Raw genomic sequence first — 20262 nt, 5'->3', positions numbered from 1 at the left:
AGTAAAAAGCTCTGCAATTAACTCGTCATCATGTTATGTGTTTATAATACCTAAGTAGCTGCTGCAGTTAAAGATGGGACTAGTCCTTGTCTTCTACATTTTTTTTGCTTTTGTGACTAAGTCAGTCCCTTTGTCCCATTTAATTATTAAACTAGAAGTACGTGAAAAATCAAATTTGTACATGAAAGATGGAAATGCTTTTTATAATCGGTAATTTTTTTTGTGAAATATCTACCATAAATGTCTGAAACACCTCCAATTTTGGATCTGCCTTGCCACCAGGCAAAAATATTGCAAGTTTGTTACAAGCGCAATTAGGTTCTTTAGGTATGTGCTAAAGATTTTATTAATGTATGCGACTTTTGTAATAAAATCAAAATCTCTTAATTAGATAACTATGAATTGTGTATACTATAACTTAAAATTTATACTTAGGTCCTGCTAAAATGATGGCGGAAGATTATACTTGTCTACTACATGTTTGGTTATGCAAAGAAAATAAAAAAATTGAAACCAATTACTCACATAGCTCTGTTTTCCATATACAAAAGTATTAATAGTTTACGTAAATAGTAATGAAACAAGAAATGGCTAAATTCAAATCATAGGGGCATGACTGGGAACAAAAGCAATTATTTTAAAATTTTGCATTTATTCACATTTATGCTATTGAACTGATTCTATAAATTGCTTAAATTTGTAATCTACAGTAACTCCTCACTTAACGTTGTAGTTATGTTCCTGAAAAATGTGACTTTAAGCAAAACGATGTTAAACGAATCCAATTTCCCCATAAGAATTAATGTAAGCAGGGGGTATTAGCTTCCAGGGACATTTTTTTCACCAGACAAAAGACTAATATATATTAAGTATTAAATTGTTTGTTTAAAACTGTGTGTGTGTATATACATACACACACAGAGTATAAGTTTTAAACAATTTAATACTGTACACAGCAATGATGATTGTGAAGCTTGGTTGATATGGTGAAGTCAGAGGATGGGATATTTTCCAGGGAATGTCTTACTGCTAAATGATGAACTAGCACTCAGCTGAGCCCTCAAGGGTTAACACATTGTTAATGTAGCCTCACAGTCTACAAGGCAGCACAAATGGAGGGAGGGGAGACAGCATGGCAGACAGAGACACATACCATGTGTGTGAGAGATGCACATTGCCCTTTCAAGTACGCTGACCCCACTCTTAAGTACATTGCCTTTTTAAGTAGGCCAGCAAGTTGAGACAGCAGCTGCTGCCCGCAAGCTCCCTCTGTCCTGAGCTCTGTCATGTCCATCCGTCCCCCACTAGAGATGGGGTAAGCAGGGGGCAGGAGCAATGGGGAGGGGGCACCATGACATTAGCCCCCTTCTTCCCTGCCCCCTGCACAGCAAGCAGGAGGCTCCCAGGAGCAGCTCCAAGGCAGAGGGCAGGAGCAGCACATGGCAGTGGGGGACGGGGAGGAGACAGCTGGACTGCCAGCAATTGATAGCCTGCTGGGCAGCTGCCACACAGGGAACTTAGGGGAACAGGGAGTTGCTGGTCCACCCTGGTTCCAAACCCCCACCAGCTAGCTGCAACGGGCTGTTCTTTCTGAAAGCAGTAGACAAAGCAGGCGGCTACCAAACAATGTTATAAGGGAGCATTGCACAACTTTAGATGAGCATGTTCCCTAAGTGATCAGCAATGTAACGACGTTAACCAGGACGACTTGAAGTGAGGAGTTACTGTATACAACTAAGTTTCTAAAATGTAGATTCCTTAGCCTTCAATTGAAAATACTGTGGTTTGAATGCTTGTGCCTCAATGCTTCCCCCACTTCCCTTACGCAAAAGTCCAGATCCTACATAACTATACTAACAAGCCTAAATATTTGCAGGTTCAAGGCCCAAGATTATTAGTAGGCACAGACAGACTGGGCACTATCCAATCTATTTGTGCCATTGCTGAAATAATGCAACTCAAGAGTCACATGGTTGAGATAACACAGGGGTCAGCAACCTTTTGGAAGTGGAGTGCAGAGTCTTCATTTATTCACTCTAATTTAAGGTTCCGTGTGCCAGTAATACATTTTAACATTTTTAGATCTCTTTCTATAAGTCTGTAATATATAACTAAACTATTGTTGTATGTAAAGTAAATAAGGTTTTTATAATGTTTAAGCAGCTTCATTTAAAATTCAATTAAAATGCAGAGCCCCCTGGACCGGTGGCCAGGACACGGGCAGTGTGAGTGCCACTGAAAATTAGCTCGCGTGCCGCCTTCAGCACATGTGCCATAGGTTGCCTACCCCTGAGATAACAGAATATGTATATCACCAATTATGCACAGTCTCTAAGTATAAGTTATCAAGGCTCTTTTCTGTATTCTGTTCAGGTTCTTATATCTTGTCCATCATTGTGATCTTTTGGGGGTTTGAGCTTCATTTTATTAGTGGATTAAAAAGGCCGTTAGGTACACAACTACCATTATATACTCCACAGTACACTTAAGAGCAGACATTAAATGAACTGAATTAGACAGCATGTCTTCTATCACATTAGATTTAAGTTAAAGTGCCTAGTAATGGATTAAACTAAAACTGAACATCTATCCAAAGGGGGTACACATGAGTACTTAAAACTAGTTCTGAAAATTATTTAAAAACTTTCAAATTATTGTTTGCTCCAGCTACAATGAATAACATTGGGTAGTGTCTATAGTAGTTTATTTATCCAAATACTTGGGCTTGAGACTCTAGGTGTCACCTTAGAGACCAGAGGTGTGAAATTTAGTATGTGCCAATTTACAATCGTCAGTTTGCATCCTTGTCAATCCCATAAGCAGAGAATGATGGTTTTACAAAAACATTTTATACAGACTCAGTCATTTTGTATGGTGACAGTGTTAGACCATGGCTTTTAAAAAAGTGGTTAGAGACATCCTAGTTGTAATGTTAAGCATTACCTTAGAAAAGAGCAGGAGCCAGTGCTTGAACTTAATAAGGGAAGATGGGAGTGTCTCCTCCCTATCTCCACCAGATAAGAGATCCCATCCAGTCTTCTTTAGTGGTATTGTGAGAAAAATTGTTTACAAGTTTTACAGTTACTTCTCAACAATATTTCCTTTTCAAACAGATTTTTTTTTCAAAAGTACATTAGGTATTCGCTATATTGACACTGTCGTAAGAGCACTTGCATCAGCACTTTATTATTTTACTGTAAACCAGAATATTCTTGGAAAGTTACATAGCAGTGTAATAGAGAACACATCTCTATAAAATCTCTATATTATGGTCCTTATGCACTTATGAAAGTGGAGGCATACGCTTGACAAAAACATTAGTGGATTGTCAAATTAGCAGCTATGCTTAAAGGAATGCTGTTCTCTCTTTTATCCCAGTACCAAATAATGATGGATCTGGTTTAACTGTTAAGCCAATTTTTTTCTGCTTATAGAAATCCTGTTTGTTTATTGTAAAGACTGTTTTACTACAGGCTAAATAAACATTTATACAAATGCCAGTATTACTATGGCAAAATAAATATAATCCTTGTTCAAAATACACACATTTGCTTTGAGACCAAAGATCATCACAAGGAAAGCTTTCTGCTCTGACAACTTAACTTACATTTATACTTTAAAGATAAGTATATTTTGTGTGGTGAAATACTCAGAATAAAAACCAGCGCTCGGGCAAGACATTCTCTTTCCAGAGAGTAAGTGTGCTCTTTCGTTTGAGCAATAGACCACAGGTAAGTCACTGTAAGTTAGTCTCATTTGCTGTCTGTCTGGAAGAAATTCCAGTTGTGGGACAGAGCACTTAAAACAGAAGACCACACTTCTGTCTTTTGAAAAGGGAGAAGTAGTGTAGCATCAGCATCCTCTATCAGGCAATACAAGCGTGACTTGCATATATGACAAAGAAGAGGCTACTAATGAATTTAGCTGTCAATGAGTTGCTTGTTAGAGTACGCCTTTAATTCCATATATGAAAGTTTATATGACTGCATGTTTTACGGGACACCATCCCCACCCCCGCCTCTTTCAACAATTAGCTGATGTTTCTTCTTTTGTCTTGTAGCCAAACATCGTGCAATGCTCAGTGCACCTCCTTTTAAAAACCGTACAAAATTGTCTCCAACCAGCGGGCCTAATGCAAAAAGACTGGCTTCCTTAGTGCACTCGTAAGTATATGGATCAATCTCAATAGGATTACCCTTGCATGTGATTGGCTGGTTTGGGTTATGACCTATCCCCTGACCGTGGTCCTTTAGAAAGAACAAATTAGGGTGAGAACCTATCAGTACTAAGGCTACGGAGAACTTGACGATTTTCTTCAATCCAGAGGCACTCTGTAGGACACATTTCATGTCTGGCTTGAAGGAAAGTACACGGTGCTCAGGAAAACTGGTGTAAGCAGAATGCAGATTAGAGTCCACAGCATGTGACTGAGTACACATCATATGATAGACCTTATGGTATTCAGGATAAAGTTGTTTAGGCAGCTGTTTGAAAATTAAACTTGGATCAGTAACCCTTCTACGAAACACATGAATTACAGGGATGTTATTGTTGTAAGCACACAGTACTGCGTCAGCTGCTGAGAGTCCAGCACCCACAATTAAGACAGGGTCTACTTTCCCACGTAGTTTTCCTTTGCTGATGGCAGCTCCAAAGTCAGACATGGAATGAAACACAAAGGGAAATTCTTCTCCTTCAACCTGTAGTCGGCCAGGAGAATCAAAAGTTCCAGTCGCAAGAGCCACATTCTCAGCAAAGAGGCAGAAGGGCACCTGAGAGCCATCTGCTGTTCTCTGATAACCTCTGACTTCCCAGTTTCTCTTGATCAGTGATGTCTGTACATCTTCCTTTGCCATTTGCAAATGCTGTGCTGAAATATCTTCACTCACTTGGCTTTCATCTTCGTCAGCCTGTTCTCGGTAAAGTCTTGAAACAGATGTTATGTAAGCATTGTCTCTGAAGTTCTTCTGGAGGCCCATGACTTTAACATACTGTTTATAATAACAAGCTATTTCCTCCGGCATAACTCTGTTGCTCTTTATACTTCTGAAACAAAAACAAAAGGCTTCCAGTTAACATTTATGCTCCAATGGATGGATCGAACATCACATTTGAAATATTGAATGTACAGATTCAAATTTAAGCAGGGTTGATTCAGCCCTTCACTCTCAACATAACTACACTGAGTTCAATATGTTTCATTGTATGGAGTTTGAAGACAAGACTGTCAATTGCTCTTATGATGTCTGAGAGACAAGTGGGTGAGATATCTTTTATTAGACTCATTTCTGTTGGTGAGAGAGACAAGCTCTTGAGCTATACAGAGCTCTTCTTCATGTCTAGGAAAGGCACTGAGTGTCACAGCTAAATACAAAGGCTTCTCTACACTGGCACACTAAACCAGTACTGCTGTGATCAATGCAGCGGCACTGATTTAGCGGGTCTGGTGAAGACACAATAAGTCAATCGTACAGCGCTCTCCCTTGACTTCAGTACTTCACCTCCCTAACAGGCGGAAGGTAAGTCAGCGGGAGAGCATCTCCCACTGACGTAGCACGGTGTAGACACCATGTTAGCTCAACGTAAGCTATGTCATGCAGAGGGATGATTTTTTCTCACCCCGAGAGATGTAACTTACATCGACTTAACTGGCAATGCAGACCAGTCCCAAGATTGAACAGATAGTTTAGTGTAAGTAGTTAGCACATATTCTAAGGGAGTGTTAACACCCCCTTTTTGTCCTATGACTACAGGGAATTAGTGGGTTACATATTGTTGTAAAAAGCCATAAATCCAGTGTCTTTATTGAGACCAGAATTTTTAGTGTGTAGCAAAGTTATGAATTTAACCTCCCAGGATCATCCTTTGAAAGGGTTGTACAAGTTTTCTTTGAGGATGCGGGCTGATAGGTCAGACAGAGTCATCAACTTGTGAAATGTGTTCACCCACAGGTGACAGGGTAGTTTTATCATTTTCCTGTGAGAGTTCATTCGAGAGTGTAGTGATTGTCTGGCTTCACCCATATGGTGGTTACTGAGGTATTTACTGCACTAGATGATGTACACCAGCCACGATATGCATGTGTAGGAACCATGGGTTTTGAAACGTGTGTTGTGGGGGATGTTGATCACTGTAGCTGTGGAAATAGTTCTTCCTCACCCACTTTCTCTCTCTAATATCCTGGGACCGACATGGCTACAACAACACTGCATACAACTTTTGATTTCTGGTATACAAGACAAGTCAAGTTTGAAGAAAATTAGTTCTTTAACTTTAAAGATGGATAGCAACTTGAAATTTTCATGGCTTTTTTTTGAGTAATTCAACATTAGATCATCTGAAACAAGAGGACAACAAACTCAGTTCCTAACTTTTAACATCACTGAAATGATTTTCTTCCAACTTGGTATGTTTTGTAGGTCTCATTGAGACTTCAAATCAAATTTGAAGGCTGTGCTATAAAACCATATAAATTCCAGTTTGTTATAGGTTAAGACAATTTATAAACAAGATTACATTTTAAAGCCCAAGTACCAGATGTCAGAGCTAGTTAAGCTTTCAATCTAAACTCTGACTTCTCAACCCTAACTGCATTAAGGGTAGTGTTTTGCATAAAATATATGTTGTATAATATATTTTCTACATGTTTATTTAAACAGAGATTTTGATTTAACTAAGAACGTAATGGCTCAGACCAAAAGCTGCGTTTTTCTCTGTGCAGCATTGAGCCCTCAGTCACTGCAACATAATCCTGCACTTACTCCACTGGTACAAGTTCTTAAAACTAGAGCACTACAGAAGTGTTAATTTTATCTCCTCAGAGTGTTGCACAAACATTAACCAATCCTTACAACACCTGCAGTAGGTTGGAAGACAAGTATTAGCTCAATTTTATGAGGAAACGGACATGGTTACTCAGTGTGGGCCTGTGTAAGTCAGTGGCAGAGCTGAGGTTAGAACTCAAGAACTGTGGACTCCTAGGCCTACACTTGCACATCAATCTGTCTCAAATTATTTGGTTTCTAGGACTAACTTCTCCCTCATCCAAGAAAAAGTCTTCAAGTATCTTTATGAAGGCTCTCTTAGGATCCACGTATATCGTTAATTACAAGAAGAAGAAAAAACCCGAACACCTACATTAGTAGAACTTTAAGGTTGCAATCTCACGCATACAAAAGTTAGAAATGCCAAAAATAAGGTTTCTCATGCAACCATAATTTGTCCCCTTCTGCATCTGCATGACAGAATCTTTAACTACATTATCTTATTTTTTCCACACAACCACTACCTCATTCAGTATACAGGATGAATGGTCCTCATTGAATAGCAACTGTTCAATATTTCTTTTTAATCCTCTTCATTCTATGTGTGGACCCAACCTTGCTGCTGCTTTTGTTTTAACAATTAGGACCCTACCAAATTCACAGTCCATTTTGGTCAATTTCACAGTCATAGGATTTTTAAAACAGCTGAAATAATTAAATTTACTATTTAAACCTGAAATTTCATAACGTTATAATTATAGGGGTCCCAACCCAAAAAGGAGTTGTGGGGGGGGGTCCCAAAGTTATTGTAGGAGGGGTTGTGGTACTGCTACCCTTACCTCTGCGCTTCTGCAGGCAGTGGCACTGCCTTCAGAGCTGGGCGAGTGGCGGCTGCTGGCTGGGAGCTCTGAAAGCAGAGTTGCCGCCAGCAGCAAGACAGAAGAAAGGATGGCCTGGTATGGTATTGCCACCATTACTGCTATGCTGCTGCTGGTGGGCCGCTGCCTTCAGAAGTGGGCACCCGGCCATAGGCGCCAACTCTGGGGATGCTCTGAGGCTGGAGCACTCACCAGCAGCCAAGCTCCTGCCTCCTTGTCTCCTGCCCCCCACCCCCCCCGCACCATGTCCCTGCTCCTCATGCTCCCTCCCAGGACTTCCCGCAGCCTAACAGCTGTTTGGCAATGCTTACAACTTTCCTGGAGGGAGGGGGAGGAGCGGGGATGCAACGCACTCAGTGGAGGAGGCAGAGAAGACATGGGGCAAGGCTGGGGACTTGGTGGAATGGGGGCAGGAAGGGGTGGGGACTTTGGAGAAGGGGTGGGGCAAGGGCGGGGCCAGCGGCGGTGGGAGGGCGAGCACCCATGGGGAAGTTGCCACCTATGCGCCTGGTCAACAGCAGCCACTCTCCGCCCACCCAGCAGTAAGGGTGGCAATGCCATGATCCCCCCTAAAATAACCTTGCAACCCTTCTGAAACTCCCTTTTGGGTCAGGACTCGCAATTTGAGAAACTCTGGTCTCTGCTGTGAAATGGTATAGTATAAGGTAAAAGCATACAACAGAGCAGATTTCATGATCCATGCTGAGTATTTCATGGCCATGAATTTGGTAGGGCCCTATCTATCTTGCAGCGTATTAAATTCAAGCTCCTTAGCCTCACCTATTAGCCCCCACCAGTGTCTTCCCCCCACCTACGTATCTGATCTAATTTCTCTTGGTATCCCCTACCATCCCCTCTTCTGCTTCTCATGCGCTTTTCAACTCTTACTCCTATGTTCAGTTCTTATTGCCACTCTTTTGTGCTCTTTCATGCTGCCTTCTATAAATATAAGTCTCCTTTTCCTCATCACTCTCTTCCTTCAAATCTTTCTTTAAAACCTCTTAAAACAGATTTATCATGATAATTAATAATTCTTACACCTTCTATCCAGGAGCCCAAGCCTGCAAACACAACCGTGCAGTGTTTATTCCCATGAGTAATTCCATTGATTTCATGGTAGTAAGCACTTTAACACAGTAGCACTTGTAGGACTGGTTTATAAGCATAGCATGAATTAAATGTGCTAAAAAGTGCTCTTTAATTAAAAAACAAGGCTGTAGAAAATAAGATAATATTAAAGGTTCATTTTTTAAGGTGAGGATTTTAATCACCACAATGTAACTACTCCAAATATTATATGTATCACTTAAGCACTGAGATGATTGATGCTCCAGAAACGTCTACAAAATACAATTCATTTTTTAAATATATATCATTTAGCTCATATTTTATAATGGGCACTAGTAACTAAAATATTTGTTTTGAATAACCACTGTCAGATCCACTTTAAAATGGCCCTGAAATTCCATTACGTAAACTTCTGAGACAAGGAGAGGTTTAAAAGAAAAAGACAAGAGTGACTAATTGCATTTTTGGCATAATAGCAGGAGAAAACAAGTGAATGACCACATGCACGTGTTAAAACCTTTCAGTCAGAGACCCTGAATAACAAGATTAAATACAAAGCAAGTTAACCAATTTGCTTTTTATACACAAGTTTATAAATCAAAAAAATTTTCAGGTGAAACTATAATGACCAATTTTCACTTGTTAAATAAGTGTACCATTGTCTAAGGCACTCAAGGAACAAGAGGTGCCACTGTAATCATTAAAACTATTATCCAGCTGTTCTCAAATTTAAAAAAAATATTCTATTTACAGCAGTCACGTTTTCTGCATCTATCACTTTAAGAAACTTGGTGTCTTTACCTGCGTTTACTAGCTGCCCAATCCTTAAACTTCAGTCCTGGTAACTCCATCCAGTCTCCAAAACTGATTGTCAACATAGAATCTTCCATAGTCTATTGAATGGGGGAAAAAAAAATATCAAACTAAATGGATCAGGTAAATTTTAAAATTATTTTATATGAGCACATTTCTTCTAAATATTGCTAACGTGGTTCCACTTCACTTATTCAGAAATAAAAAGGATGATGATGTATCAGTATGTGGACTGCAAATAAAAGAAGATTTCATGTTATAATTAGGAAATAAAGTATGCGGTTTGATCATGGAGTGATAAATTTTGATAAATTTAATGGAGAAAAGCAGAATTACAGATGAGGAAAGTACAACTGTAAAGGAAAATAAAAGCAAGATATTGCAAGCATGGAACTAAAAATAAGAACAACAAGAAGTGCTGGGAGGCCAATAAAATATGAAATACAAAGTCCTAAATCTTTAGCTAAATAGTGTCTGGTAGCAATCAAGGACAGGTGGAAAACAAAAGGGGGGTGTTGCAGAGCACCATTACATTATATCTCATGTTCAAGACTTTAATGAATAAGACAACTAACAGGCTCAATACAGTGGATAAGGTCAGAAGTCCCACAGGTAAGGGGAAGTTTGAGACCCTAAGAATGAGGGAAACAGGATTACAAACTGTAAACCTCATCCTGCTCCCATCAAAATCAATAATAAAAAACCCTCAATGATTTCAATGGGTGATGATCAGACTCTGTACAAGATGTACATATAGGGGAAAATATTACAGCAAAAAAAATCAACAGAAAATAAATGGCCAAGTATAAAAAGGGATCCTCTTACCTAAAAGGGTGAAGCATTAGATGTGCTGAACATGGTCAGATTCAGAAAAAACTGTGGACTGAAATACAAAGGACTAGCAGAGCACCATTTGTCTATCTTGAGTATTGAGGTTGCAAATTCCTTGGGGTAGAGCTTGTCTTTTACTGTGTGTTTGTACAATGCATAGCACACTGGGACCCTCAATATCAGTTGGGGCTTCTAGATGATATTGTAATACAAATACTAAAAAATAAGAAACCTCTCAAACAGGATGAGATAAAATCAGTTCTAGATGGCAATCTTACAGAATGACATTGGAAGATAGACTCTCTTTTGGGTACTCGAGAGAGGTCAGGTTCAGGGCATTACTCCATTGGAAAAGTTTTACCCATATATTTTTATTTGTCCCATTGAAGAAAGTGCATTGCATGGCTCTGGAAGCAAAATCATCTTTTTAGTGTCTAACCTGCACAATCTTAAATCAGGAAGTGTGAAAGGACTCAATGTGTTTTAGAATGGAGGAACAGTGGAGAAATATATGCAATGAATTTATGAGACAGATGTGACTTGGCCATTATTATGGATAAATATATGGCTACATCAAAACAATGGGGTAGAAACAGCCAGGTTTATAATGTTAGGAAGCGAGAAAGGTGTTGCAAAAATGTTTAAGGATGTCCCTGAAAAAACAAGCACCTTGTCTTCCCTTTCAACAGCACTGCTCTTCCTACAGACACACTATTGCCAAGAGTTACAAAATGAGATATCTCATTTTGTAAGGCAGTTTTCAAAAGTTATTTCCACTTTATATACAAAAATAAGATAATGAAAGTTGAAATTAATTCAAGTGGTGGTTAATGAAAATGACAAGTGAGTCCACATTTAGTCATAATAATCTTTTGCACTTCTACAGTGCCCTCCATAAAAGGATGAGTACTTTGAGAAACAGATCCCAAATCCCATATAATCAAAGAAGAGATGATGTAAGGCACTACAATCATTATTTTAGAGTTTAGATGATCTAATAGTCCCTTCTGGCCTTAGTCTGACCTATATACCACAGGTCATTAAATAATGAGCTCAATAACTTGGATTATGAGAAGCATTTCAGTCATCAGGAGACTCAACTATTGTGTGCTACAGGCACAGAACAGGTAGACTGAGGCACCATCAATGCCCTAGGCCCCTGTAACAGCAGGCAATTGATTAGGTGAGATATGTACAGATGATCTCTGCAGGCAATCCATACTCCATGCTGCAAAACAATATGGAAACCCATCCAAGATCCCTGCCAGTCTGACCTGAGCAAAAATTCTTTTTCAGCCTCAAATCTGGAGATTAGTTTGAGCATGTGAGCAAGACACACCAGCCAACCATCCAAGAAAGAGGATTCTCTGTACCACCTCAAAGCACTGGTTCACACCATTTGATGTCCTGTCCCAGCTTGAGCCAATCCCTGATGTTTAAGAGGGGGGCAAACAAAAAAAACTAGCCCACCTCAAAAAAACCCACCCCAAACCAGAATACTTAATTTGGCTAATTGTTCACTGGGGGGTGGGGGGGAGGAGAATTCCCTCCTGATTCCTGCAGATGAATGACTGAAGCGGGGACTTGATTATACTCAGTCTTAATACAGAGCTGTAAATATTATGAGCACATTAAGGGCAATGCAGAGCTCCCATTCTCCCGATGACCCATGAAGGGAGAATGAAGAGGGGGATTCAGACTCCAATACCAGAAGGAACCACCACAACCATCCTGCCAGACCTTCTGCACACTTAGGCCATAGAATTTCTCCCAGAAGATGGATTAAAGCATATATTTTAGAAAGATACCTAATCTTAAAGACTTCAAGCAATCCTGAGTCCATCAGCTTCCCGGTAAACTGTCTTGACAGTCAAACACTCTTATTGCCAGGAAAATGCATCTTATTTCAACACTGAATTTGTCTAATTACAACTTCCAGCCATTAGATCTTTGTTATGCCTTAGTCAGTGGGTTTGAAAAGCCTCCCACATTATTAGATACATTTCCCACATGTCAGTATCTAGACAGAGTAAGATCAGATGAATAGATTGAACACGTTTAACTTTATATCCTAAATCTTGCTTTCTAGTCTCTGGATTATTTTTGTGGCCCTTCTTTGAACTCTTTCCAATATTTCCACATCCTTCTTGAAGGGCAGATATCAGAATTAACCAACGCTGTGCACAGAGGCAAGAACATTTCCCTTTTTCTACTTGATAACCCCCTTTTTATATGTCCAAAGATTACATTAGCCCTTTTCACCAGAGCATTGTACTGAGATCTCATACTGAGGTGGTTATCTACACTGACCTCCTAAATGCTTTTCCAAGTCACTGTTTTCCAAGACACCGTCTCCCACCCTGTAGGCATAGCCTGCATTCTTTGTTCCCAGATGCAGTACCTTGCATTTGACCATATTAAAATATATTTTATTGGATTGTGACCATTTAACCAGGCAATTCAGCTCACTCTGTAACAGTAACCTGTCCTTCTCATTATTTAGTACTCCACTAAACCGTGTGTCTTCTGCAAACCTAACTCCCAAAGATTTTATATCATTGTTTAGATCACCGATAAACTATTAGATAGCTCTGAACCAAGAACAGTTCCCTGGAGAACCCTGTTAGAAACAGTCCATCACTGATGACTCCAATAACAACTACATGTTGAGATTTATCAGTGAACCAGTTTGTAATCCATCTAATTTGTGTCCTGTTAGTTTCATATTATGTATATTTTTAAATCAAAATGTCACATGGTATTAAGTCAAACGCCTGGGAGAAATCGTATAATATATCAACACATTTGCCTTTATCAACCAGAACTGTAATCTTGTTTTTTAAAAAAGAGACACAGACAATAGGTTTGTTTGGCAAGAACTATCTTCCACGAAATGATGCTGACTGGCATGAATTATATTTTTAACTTCAAATTCTCTGTTAACCATTTTAGCTGTGATCACAAGATCACCTGGGGTGGGGAGAGTACTGAATTAATGGTTTGTGGTGGGTACACACGCATGAACTTTTAAATTTTGCTCAGACACCAGAACATCATTGCATCCCTGAATTTAAACAATAGGTTAATTAGTTAATGGGTTCCACAGTATCCTAAAAGAACATGAGGTGAGATATGGAAAAAAGAGTCTTAATAAAAGAAGAGTTATCCAGCCATATTTACTAGCAGAATAATATAGCTAGCAGGCAAGTTCCCTGTTGAACTAAGTTGAGCATTTCTTGTTCCTCTTCTGTTAAAATTGCTTCCTGGCACAGAATTTAGAATAAACAGAGTGTTGCAAGTCTGATAATGAACAGGTTACCATAATCAATGATAACAAAATATCAGCCCATCAATTTTATCTGTCCTGAGCAATTAGGCTGCTGCTAACAGTAGTTTCCAAATAAGTGGTCTGGAGCTACTGCTTGTGGTTTATGAAGAGCTGGCTGACTCTCTTGCTTGCTTCTAGCTGCTAAACTGCATTATAGAGATAGCAAAAATAATAATAATATATATATGAAATACATGTAAAAATAATATTAGTAAAATAAAATTGCTATAGCTGACATAGGAATGTTTGCAATTGCTAGCAGAAGAGGAAGTGGAACATATGACAGCACATGAGCAGGGAAGTGGTCAGCAAGACATTTACCCTATCTAGGTTATAAAAAGGTTTAGTGATTCCTTTAACAGATACGACAAAAACAGGCATATGTTTGAGACTACTGTATCAAATTTACAAATGTTATCTATACCTCTGTGAGCCAGGGAATGCATGCTGGATGGCTGGGGAGGGTTACCAAGCTCTATCTAGGAGAGGAGTGGGCAACTATGGCCCGTGAGCTGTGTCCGGCTCACCAACTGTTTTAAACCAGCCGTCGAGCTCCCATTGGGGAGTGGGGTCTGGGGCTTGCCCTGCTTCGGTGCGTCAGCCGGGGAGCAGGGTTAGGGGCCGCTCCGTGCAGCTCCTGGAAGCAGCAGCATGTCCCCCTCCAGCTCCTATGCTCCCGGGGGCCTCCACTCAGCATGCTGCCCCTGCCCCAAGCACCACCCCTGCAGCTCCCATTGGCCAAGAATCAATGGAAGCTGCAGGGGCAGCACCTGCGGACAGGACCGCACGCAGCAGAGCTGCTTGGCCACGCCTCTGTGTAGGAGTCAGAGGGGAGACATCCTCTGCTTCAGCCCAGAACCCCCTTTCGCACCCTGAACTAATTTCTGGCCCCATCCCAGAGCCCACACCTCCTTCCACACCTGGAGCCCCCTCCCATGCTCTCCACCCCCAGCCTGGAGCACCCTCCTGCACCCCAAACCCCTCATCCCTGGCCCCACCCCAGAGCTCGCACCCCCAGCTGGAACCCTCACCTCCTCTCACATTCCAACCCACTGCCTGGAGCCCCCTCGCACACCCTGAACTCTTCATTTCTGGCCCTGGTGCCCACACCCCCAGACTGAGCCCTCACCCACACCCCACACCAATTTTGTGAGCATTCATGGCCCGCCATACAATTTCCATACCCAGATGTGCACCTCGGGCCAAAAAGTTTGCCCACCCCAATCTAGGAACTACAATCAAGGCAGGGGAATTACTGCAGACGCTGGGACAAGTAAATAAATCGAGAGAAGTACCACCCTTTGGGGTGAATTGCATATACTGATACAGACCAGGTTCAAGAGACCCAGGAAACAAAGAAAGAGCTTGTGATATAAAGAGCCAGCATGAACTGACTGGGGGGAGGGGCTCATTTTGATCCAGCAAACTGACATGACTTTTTAACCAAGAGGGGAAAAAATACTCTGCAGAAGGGTTTGAAGAACTGGAACCTGATAAGGTCTCTATAGAAAAGATGACTGATAGCTAGTAAGCTTAAGCGTGCATTTAGACTTTTTATTGCCTAGGATATGTTTTCTCTGTAATGCTTCTGCCCTAAAAATAAACATACCGTGCTCTGCGTAAGGCTGTTTGGTCACTGGTGAACCAGTGTATTTGCCCTTGATAGAGCAAGTGTGAAACTGCAGATGCTGAGCTAGGTCAGACCTGCTGTGATAATCAATAAATTGCCAGGGGCTTCAACCTAAAGCCCTGGTCTGGAGGGAGAGGGATGTTGGTCCCTGCCCAGAGAGAGGTGACTGTTAGAGGCCCAACACCTAAGGGGGCATTCCTGGAGCAGATCACGGAGAGAGTCAGAGGTCCAGTTACCCAAAATGATGGCACAATGTAGTAGTGGAACACGCAACAGCCACAGCCTTGTCTTCTGGTAGCCTATACTGCTTCTTCCATCTGCTGCAGTCCTTGCCACCTACTGATGACTAAGGCTGCGACTTTGTCACAGAGGTCACAGATTCCTTGATTTTCCATGACCTCTGTGACTTCTGAAGTGGCCGGGGCTGCCCGAGCAGCTCAGGCAGCTCTTGGGTCAGTCTCAGGCCACAACACTCCCAGAGCAGCAGCAGAAGTGTGGGTGTGGGAGGGGGTTCAGGGCTGGGGATTCGAGTGCAGGAGGGGGTGAGGGCTCTGGGCGGAGCTTACCTTGGGGGGGCTCCCTGGAAGTAGCAACATGTCCCTCCCTCAACTCATAGCTCTACACGCTGCCTCAGCCCGCAGGCACTGCCCCCGCAGCTCCCACTGGCCATAGTTCCTGGCCAATGGGAGCTGCGGAGCTGGCAGCATGTGGAGCTAGGAGCTTAAGAAGGGACATGTCGCCACTTTCGAGAAGCTGGGTAGGGAGCCTGCCAGCCCTGCCAACCCCCTCTCTGCACCTCAGCACCAAAGGAGGTCCTGGGCTGCTCACACCCTAAAACCTGCGCCCCCCCGTGCACTTGTGGTGCCCCACGCTGCTGTCCATTTGCCCCCCCCCCAAGCGCCCTCCGGGCTGCCCCCATGCCAAAGACCTGCAGCCCCCCTCCAGTCCACCTTCCCCACCCCCCAAAGCATCCAGAGCCTCCCACATGCACCCGCAGCACTCCCAAGATTTAGTCAGGGGTACGGTACAAGTCATGGGCAGGTCACGGGCTGTGAATTTTTGTTTACTGCCCATGACCTGTCCGTGACTTTTACTAAAAATACCCGTTGACTAAAACATAGCCTTACTGATGCAGAAAGCATCTTCCATAAAGGCTAGGGCTTCCCTTCACAGTAGGGGTTTTCAAAGATCCTCAGAACAGTTTTTAAAAAAAAAAAAAAAAAAAAACTTTTAAACATAAAAAAAATTAAAAAGTCCAAGACTAATCTACTGTGCCATGGGTATGAAGTATAGTGAATCAAAACTGGATTCCAGTAACACCTAAAAAGGATTCTGCCAAGACTGAAAACTGAAAAGACAGTTTCACTTTCTGATTCTAATGTATTAGTACCATGCTGTTTGGGTTCACAAAGCTACAAGGATACAGATAATTTTAAATCCATCTGATATGTTTATAACATGAAAAAAAAACTAAAAACAAAAACAAAAAAACAGTCCTTTCTAACAGTTAAAAATAACCTGCAACCACCAAACATGGATTTAACCTAAAAGGATTATATCCTTTTAAAATTACAAGATTTTTTTGTAAATTACTCACCTATTACAAGATGCAGACAAAATACAGAATCCCAGGATATTAGTATTAAAATTCTGAATCAGACTTGCAGCAGTTAGGTCAGCAATGTAGTTGTTTTTTATTAATCAAAATTCTGTGTGTGTAATCTGGCAGTGGAGCATAAAAATAGGCAAACATACCAGGAACACTTCCATTTGAATAAGTTCACATGCAGGAGTAACAGGGCTTGTGGAGCTGCTGTGTACTTGCAACAAAACCTCTCAAATGTTCTCTCATTTCAGTCCCAAAGTTCTCTATGTTTCACACAAATGTAGTGTCCCCTAACTTTTACTGCTGAACATTCCTTATTTTTGATGTAAATAATCATGACATTGAAGTAACAGAGTTATTTATGCTAGCAAATGAATCCCACAGCATTTTAAATTTCCTGAATATATTTTAGGCTCTCTTTTTGGGTCTTGTCAAACATTTAGGCTTTGATATGTCTGAAGGGCGAAGCTGCAATTCTCATTAACATTTACAAATCAGACCCATACTAAGAAAACCCTCAAATAAAACCCATCAAGTTGAGTATCAGATGGGTAGCCGTGTTAAACTGTATCCACAAAAACAATGAGAAGCCGATGGCACCTTAAAGACTAACAGATTTCTTTGGGCATAAGCTTTCATGGGTAAAAAACCCACTTCTTCAGATGGATGGCTGATGCATCTGAAGAAGTGGGGTTTTTTCCTACGAAAGCTTATGCCTGTATAAAATGAAAAGTTTACTCACATGCCAAGCTCCACCAGGTGGTCCTTTGCCAAGCACTATATGTGGGATATAATGATGCTGTTCTAGCTTCCAGTGCAGAACAGGTGGGTAATCATAGCCAAAGTCAGCATCTGGATGAAGCAGTGTATCAAAAAGTACTGCAACTGGATTGGAAGAACGTCCTTCAAGACCTTCAGACAAGTATTCTAAATCCTATTTTAAGAAGAAAGATTTCCTTGTTAATGCAACTGTTACCATACAGTATAGTTTTAACATGCAGACAGAATTTCAACTGGAAATCACTATTGCAAAATTAAACAAAGGAAAACTGCAGTAATTAGTTATAGTTTAGTTAAAATATTTACTATAATGGTATATTCAAAGCAATTTTAGATACAGTACGTGTCACTGTTTCAGTATTGCCATAACTGTGAAAGGTGTTTCTGTCCCTCTCAATAGGAGCTCACTTTTTAATACATCAATAGCTGCCAATATTTGAAAACTATCAATAGAGACATTTGAGAAATAAAAACAGGAGGACACACCTTTTAACTCAGCTGAAATACATTTCACTAGGAAAACCTTTTGGCGGGACAGAGTAGATTGATACTTTTAAAAAAAGATAAAAGGACAGTTCCTCTTAATTAGGGATGGTTTGCATTCCCAGGAAGAGTCAACTCTAACAACATAAATTAGGATTGTACTCATTGTTTGAGCATAAAGAAAATGTACAACAACTTTTAAAGTTACCAGTTAAGTCCTATTAGTAAAAGGACAAGTCAGCCATAGTTTTAAATAATAGAGGTTACCATAAAATGAACAGGTTCCCTAAATCACACTCTCCATCATAGTGTGGTTATACTTACTCCTCTGATGCGGAGGGGTTGGACTAAATGACTTCTATCATGCCAAGAGGTCAGCCTCTTGTATTAATGGCTATTCCCGAATTTATTTCAATACTATTTATTCTTTTTTACTAGTCTTTTTAGGTGAATTAGAAACTATTTTATAAATGTAGTTTTCCTTTAACAAACATTTTATAAAACTTCCTACTGAGGTAAAAGTGGGTACCGCTAAGAAGTGGGCGCCGACGGGGGGAGGGAAGGGGGCAAAGACGTTAAAGCGCTGCCGCAGCAAAGGACCCTCCTTGAAGCACTGCCGCAGCAGCGCTTTAACGTCATTGCCCCTTTTGCCCACTCCAGGCCGCTGACCGGGCAGGTGGGGAGGCACAGGTGCCCCAGGGCTTCCAGCTGCCACTGCTACTACCGTGGCAGCGGCCGGAGCCCCAAGCTCTTTAAATCACCACTGGAGGCCCGAGCTGACACTCAGCCCTGCTCCTTCTGCCTGAGGACCCCCCCTTCTGGGGACCCAGAGCTGGGCCTCCCTACCAGTAAGTATTTAATGTTACTTTCACCCCTGCATCCTACAAATATTTATATTTTTTTCAGCATCCACCTAACTGTTATGTCTTCAAAGCCAGAAACATCAGCTTAGCAAAGGACTTTGCAACTAACCAAAAGAAAAACTAAGCCTTTAGACACTATTTTGTTGATAAGGCATGGAGACGTTTTATTCTCCAAAATCGGATTGAAGCCCTGTGGGTGCAAAGTCAGACGCATACACAGCATTTATAGCCAGCAGCAAAGACAAATTGCTTTCCTGACAAAATCAAACCTGGATTCATTGAGGCCTACAAAGTTGGCACCTGAGTGATGTTAAAAACAAACTACTTCATATTTCAAATCTTCCTATTTTCTTTCCTCTACCCAGATTATTTCTCCCTCCCTATATCAGATGAATTAATACTCTGTTACAGTGAAAAATACATACCAGTACATGACTAACTGCCCAGTCACTTACTGATGGACATAGTGCTTATCATTAAATTAAATTTAGACTATAAGCAGACGTAAACAGCACTTACTTTGAGATGAATAATTTTACAGCATAACTGAAATTAGCCCAGTAAATTCAGTGTTATTTTTGTGCAAGTGAAGATGCTGAATGTTAACAACTTGTTAAATATTTTAACTGTGACTGGATAAAGTATGCTGGATCCCCATAAAGTAGCTGTCTTAAATTTCTGGATTAATAACTCTGGTCTACAATTTTTGAGAAGTCGTCTGCTTCAGAGATAAAATGTGATATTTATTATGTATTTTGATGTGCTGAATTCAAATATGACAATTAAAACAACTGATTGGCTACTGTTTCTAAGATATTTAAGTTTTTACGTTTTATGTCTATGTATATTGTGTAGATAGAGTTTTAATCATAAATTGTAAACCTAGGTCTTTTCATGTGTTTATGGTTGCTTTACATGATAATATTTCACCTGTCCTGTGTATATAACACTTTAAAAATCAGCAAAAGGGTTATATAAATAAAATATATTATGAAACAAAAGGCAAAAAACTATTATGTACATAGTTTAGTCCTATTCAGTGTCTACTAGGCGCTTCTTGGCTTGTCTCTTGTATTCATTAAATGGAGCATCTCTTGTCACTGTCCAGCAATAGTCTGCAAGCATTGATGGGCTCCATTGGCCCCGATAGCCTGCCAGGAGATTCCACTGCTGTAGTCTGGAGCCCAGCAGCTCTGCCTTACTCTTGGGTAGTTCCAA

At 40.8% G+C, this 20262-nt stretch overlaps 1 protein-coding gene across 3 annotated transcripts in view; it reads right to left on the bottom strand.

Annotated features, from left to right (window-relative positions):
- Window positions 1-401: 401 nt before the first annotated feature.
- Window positions 402-20262, bottom strand: part of OSGIN2 (oxidative stress induced growth inhibitor family member 2) — a 35243-nt gene continuing 15382 nt past the window's right edge. For all 3 annotated transcript variants that reach the window (XM_050940960.1, XM_050940962.1, XM_050940961.1), the window contains 3 exons: window positions 17661-17852; window positions 9512-9603; window positions 402-5046 (listed from right to left, as the gene is read on the bottom strand). In XM_050940960.1, the coding sequence (XP_050796917.1) occupies window positions 3993-5046; window positions 9512-9603; window positions 17661-17852 (1338 nt within the window). In that variant the 3' untranslated portion in view covers window positions 402-3992. The remainder of the gene's footprint in view (window positions 5047-9511; window positions 9604-17660; window positions 17853-20262) is intronic.

The sequence above is a fragment of the Gopherus flavomarginatus genome, chromosome 2, assembly GCF_025201925.1.
Source record: "Gopherus flavomarginatus isolate rGopFla2 chromosome 2, rGopFla2.mat.asm, whole genome shotgun sequence".
Taxonomy (NCBI): Eukaryota; Metazoa; Chordata; order Testudines; family Testudinidae; genus Gopherus; species Gopherus flavomarginatus.
This window is presented reverse-complemented; position numbering and strand designations above follow the sequence as displayed.